The sequence below is a fragment of the Mastomys coucha genome, unplaced genomic scaffold (genome assembly GCF_008632895.1).
Source record: "Mastomys coucha isolate ucsf_1 unplaced genomic scaffold, UCSF_Mcou_1 pScaffold20, whole genome shotgun sequence".
In the NCBI taxonomy this organism is placed as follows: Eukaryota; Metazoa; Chordata; class Mammalia; order Rodentia; family Muridae; genus Mastomys; species Mastomys coucha.
The window spans coordinates 135,393,316-135,395,927 of record NW_022196903.1 but is presented as its reverse complement, the minus strand read 5'-3'; the positions used below and the strand labels follow the sequence as shown (position 1 = coordinate 135,395,927).

Below are 2,612 nucleotides of genomic sequence, written 5' to 3'. Positions count from 1 at the left end.
ACATCACTGATCAGAGGCACTGCCCCTTGACATCACTGATCAGAGGCACTGCCCCTTGACATCACTGAGCAGAGGCAGCCCCTTGACATCACTGAGCAGAGGCACTGCCCCTTGACATCACTGATCAGAGGCACTGCCCCTTGACATCACTGAGCAGAGGCACTGCCCCTTGACATCACTGAGCAGAGGCACTGCCCCTTGACATCACTGAGCAGAGGCACTGCCCTGATGTCTAGGACGCCCAGAGGAGGACTTTGTTCCTTGGTTTTGTTAACTGTGCAGTCTTGAACTTTTGGTTCACATTCACATTTACTCAGAGTGAGGTTACAGATGTGCACCACAACTTCACCAGTGCAATGGTTTGAACTGACGCCTTCCTGTACACTAGATAAGCATGTTGCCAGCTGAGCCACATCCCTATAACATTTGCCTTTTGACTAAACTACTAGAAAGCATAAACCATTTTCTTGGTCAATTCAAGTTACTATATTATTCCAGATGTTGTTTGATATATATCTTCTATTAATTATGTGGTTTTAATTTTTTGTAGAAATTTTTGTCTTTAACTGCTAAGTGTTTATAAGAATAAAAGTAACAGAAGATAAACAAAAGGTTACCTACAAAATTTAAGGAGATTTATAAAATTATAAACCAGGATACGTGACTTTTCCCTTTCTTTGATATTTTTCTGCATTTTAATATTTTAGTATTGATCAATAATATCATTACTAAAACAGGCAATATACTATTTTTAAAGGCATAACTATTCTACTTTGTATATGAATGTTGACTACATAAACCTTAAACGTTTACTAATCCCCCTATGTACGTACCATTGATTATAAAGTGCCCCATCCTGATGGGTCACCTTGCACACTAACAGTTTTTATTTACTGCCATTGGCCTGAACTGTCTCCAGTAACTTGGACAGGCTTGTTAGGTGACCCCTGGCCCCTTTCCTGAGGTCTGACCTCACTTTAGCCTCAGCAGTTCCAGTCTCAGCCTCCCTGGCTGGGATTCTAAGCTTGTGGACCATGTCAGCTGACCGCCATGGTCTTTAGGTCACTCCAGAAGCATTTAACATTTCTTATGGATAAGCTCTGTGTTCAGTGCTTGAAAGGATTTTCCTGCCCAACCTCCACAGCAGTGTTCTGACAAACCTATTTTCAGAGTTGTACGTGTGCTTTGTAACATTTGATCACAGTCCTACTTCATTTATATTTCCCCCCAGGGTAAACATCTTCACTTTTCATGTTCCCTATGTCACTGATCCCTCTCCGTTACCCATTCCCATTTACTTCCATGTTCTTAGGAATGTTTTTCAGACTGTGAATATAATTGGGACAATGTAGGCTTTCATGGGGCTGTCATCCATGCTTACCAGCATGAAGTGGCTCTGCAGGAGGTCTGTTAGTGCTTATGTTCTTGTGTCAAATAAAAAGTCTGTGTGTCTGTGAGCATACATCTACACACATGTGAGTGCACACACACACCTTCACCTCTGTCATGCACTGCTGTTATTTTGTTACATGCTACTAAAAAAAAGCAGTCAATTGGCATGTTTCCTTATATACAACTGAAGGTGCTTTTCCTGCAATAAATGAAGCTGTAGAAGTCTAGAATTTAAAGGGCATTGATAACATATCATGACATCACTCTGTTATACTAGCATCACTCTGCAAAATGCCTTCAGATAATTCTACTCAGTGCTCAATAGCTTAGTTCATTTTCACACAAAATTCCTGCTGAAACTGCCCTGTGTATATCTGCTGTATATTTATATATAAATATAGGGTGGATTGATCATGCTGTCATGGCCTGAGGGAAACTTTGTTGAACTTGTCCACAGCAAGGACACACAGCTTGTGATAGATAATGCGGCTCTGCAAATTACCTGCTCGTAAAACTCACTGGCGATGCCCTCCGTCCACCGCAGGTGGAGGTCTTTGCATTTAGCAGGCCCATTGATGTCAGCCAACTTGATACACATTTGACACACCAGGAGACGATCGTTTTCATTGGTCCAATCTATTCCAACATCATCGTTCACCTGTTTGAGGCACAAAAGTAACAGTTTCTGTTTCCATGTCTCACTTAAACATGAGAAAGGACAACAGAATTTCATTATCTTCTTACTGTGTGGGAATCAGAACATCAAACATCAGAATTTTGGACACTGGATCTAATATCATCAGCTTGAATTAAAAAGAAAAGTGATACAACTCATTCAAAATTAAAGTAGTCAGTGATAAAGTAATTATTACTTACTGAACTTATAAAATATCTTGTTTAAAGTTAGCACATAGTATCAATTTCTACTAATAGATCTACAAGAAGTTTTCTTTTGTATGTATATATAAAAATATACTCGAGCATGTATAAGTGTACATGTATGTATACATGTGTGTGCATATATATGTCTGTATATGTATATCTGTATATGTATGTATATATGTGTTTGTGTGCTTGTATGTGTGAATGTGTATATGTGTGTGTATGAATGTGTATTGTACATGTGTGTATGTATGTATGTGTGCATGTGTGTTATCTGTGTGCATGTGTGTGCCTGTGTGTATGTATGTATGTGTGCATGTGTGTTGTCTGTGTGCATG

At 39.4% G+C, this 2,612-nt stretch overlaps 1 protein-coding gene across 2 annotated transcripts in view; it reads right to left on the bottom strand.

The window, feature by feature from the left end:
• Pde3a (phosphodiesterase 3A) overlaps positions 1–2,612 on the bottom strand; it is a 271,067-nt gene that overhangs the window by 16,495 nt on the left and 251,960 nt on the right. For both annotated transcript variants that reach the window (XM_031383785.1, XM_031383786.1), the window contains exon 14: positions 1,895–2,050. In XM_031383785.1, the coding sequence (XP_031239645.1) occupies positions 1,895–2,050 (156 nt within the window). The remainder of the gene's footprint in view (positions 1–1,894; positions 2,051–2,612) is intronic.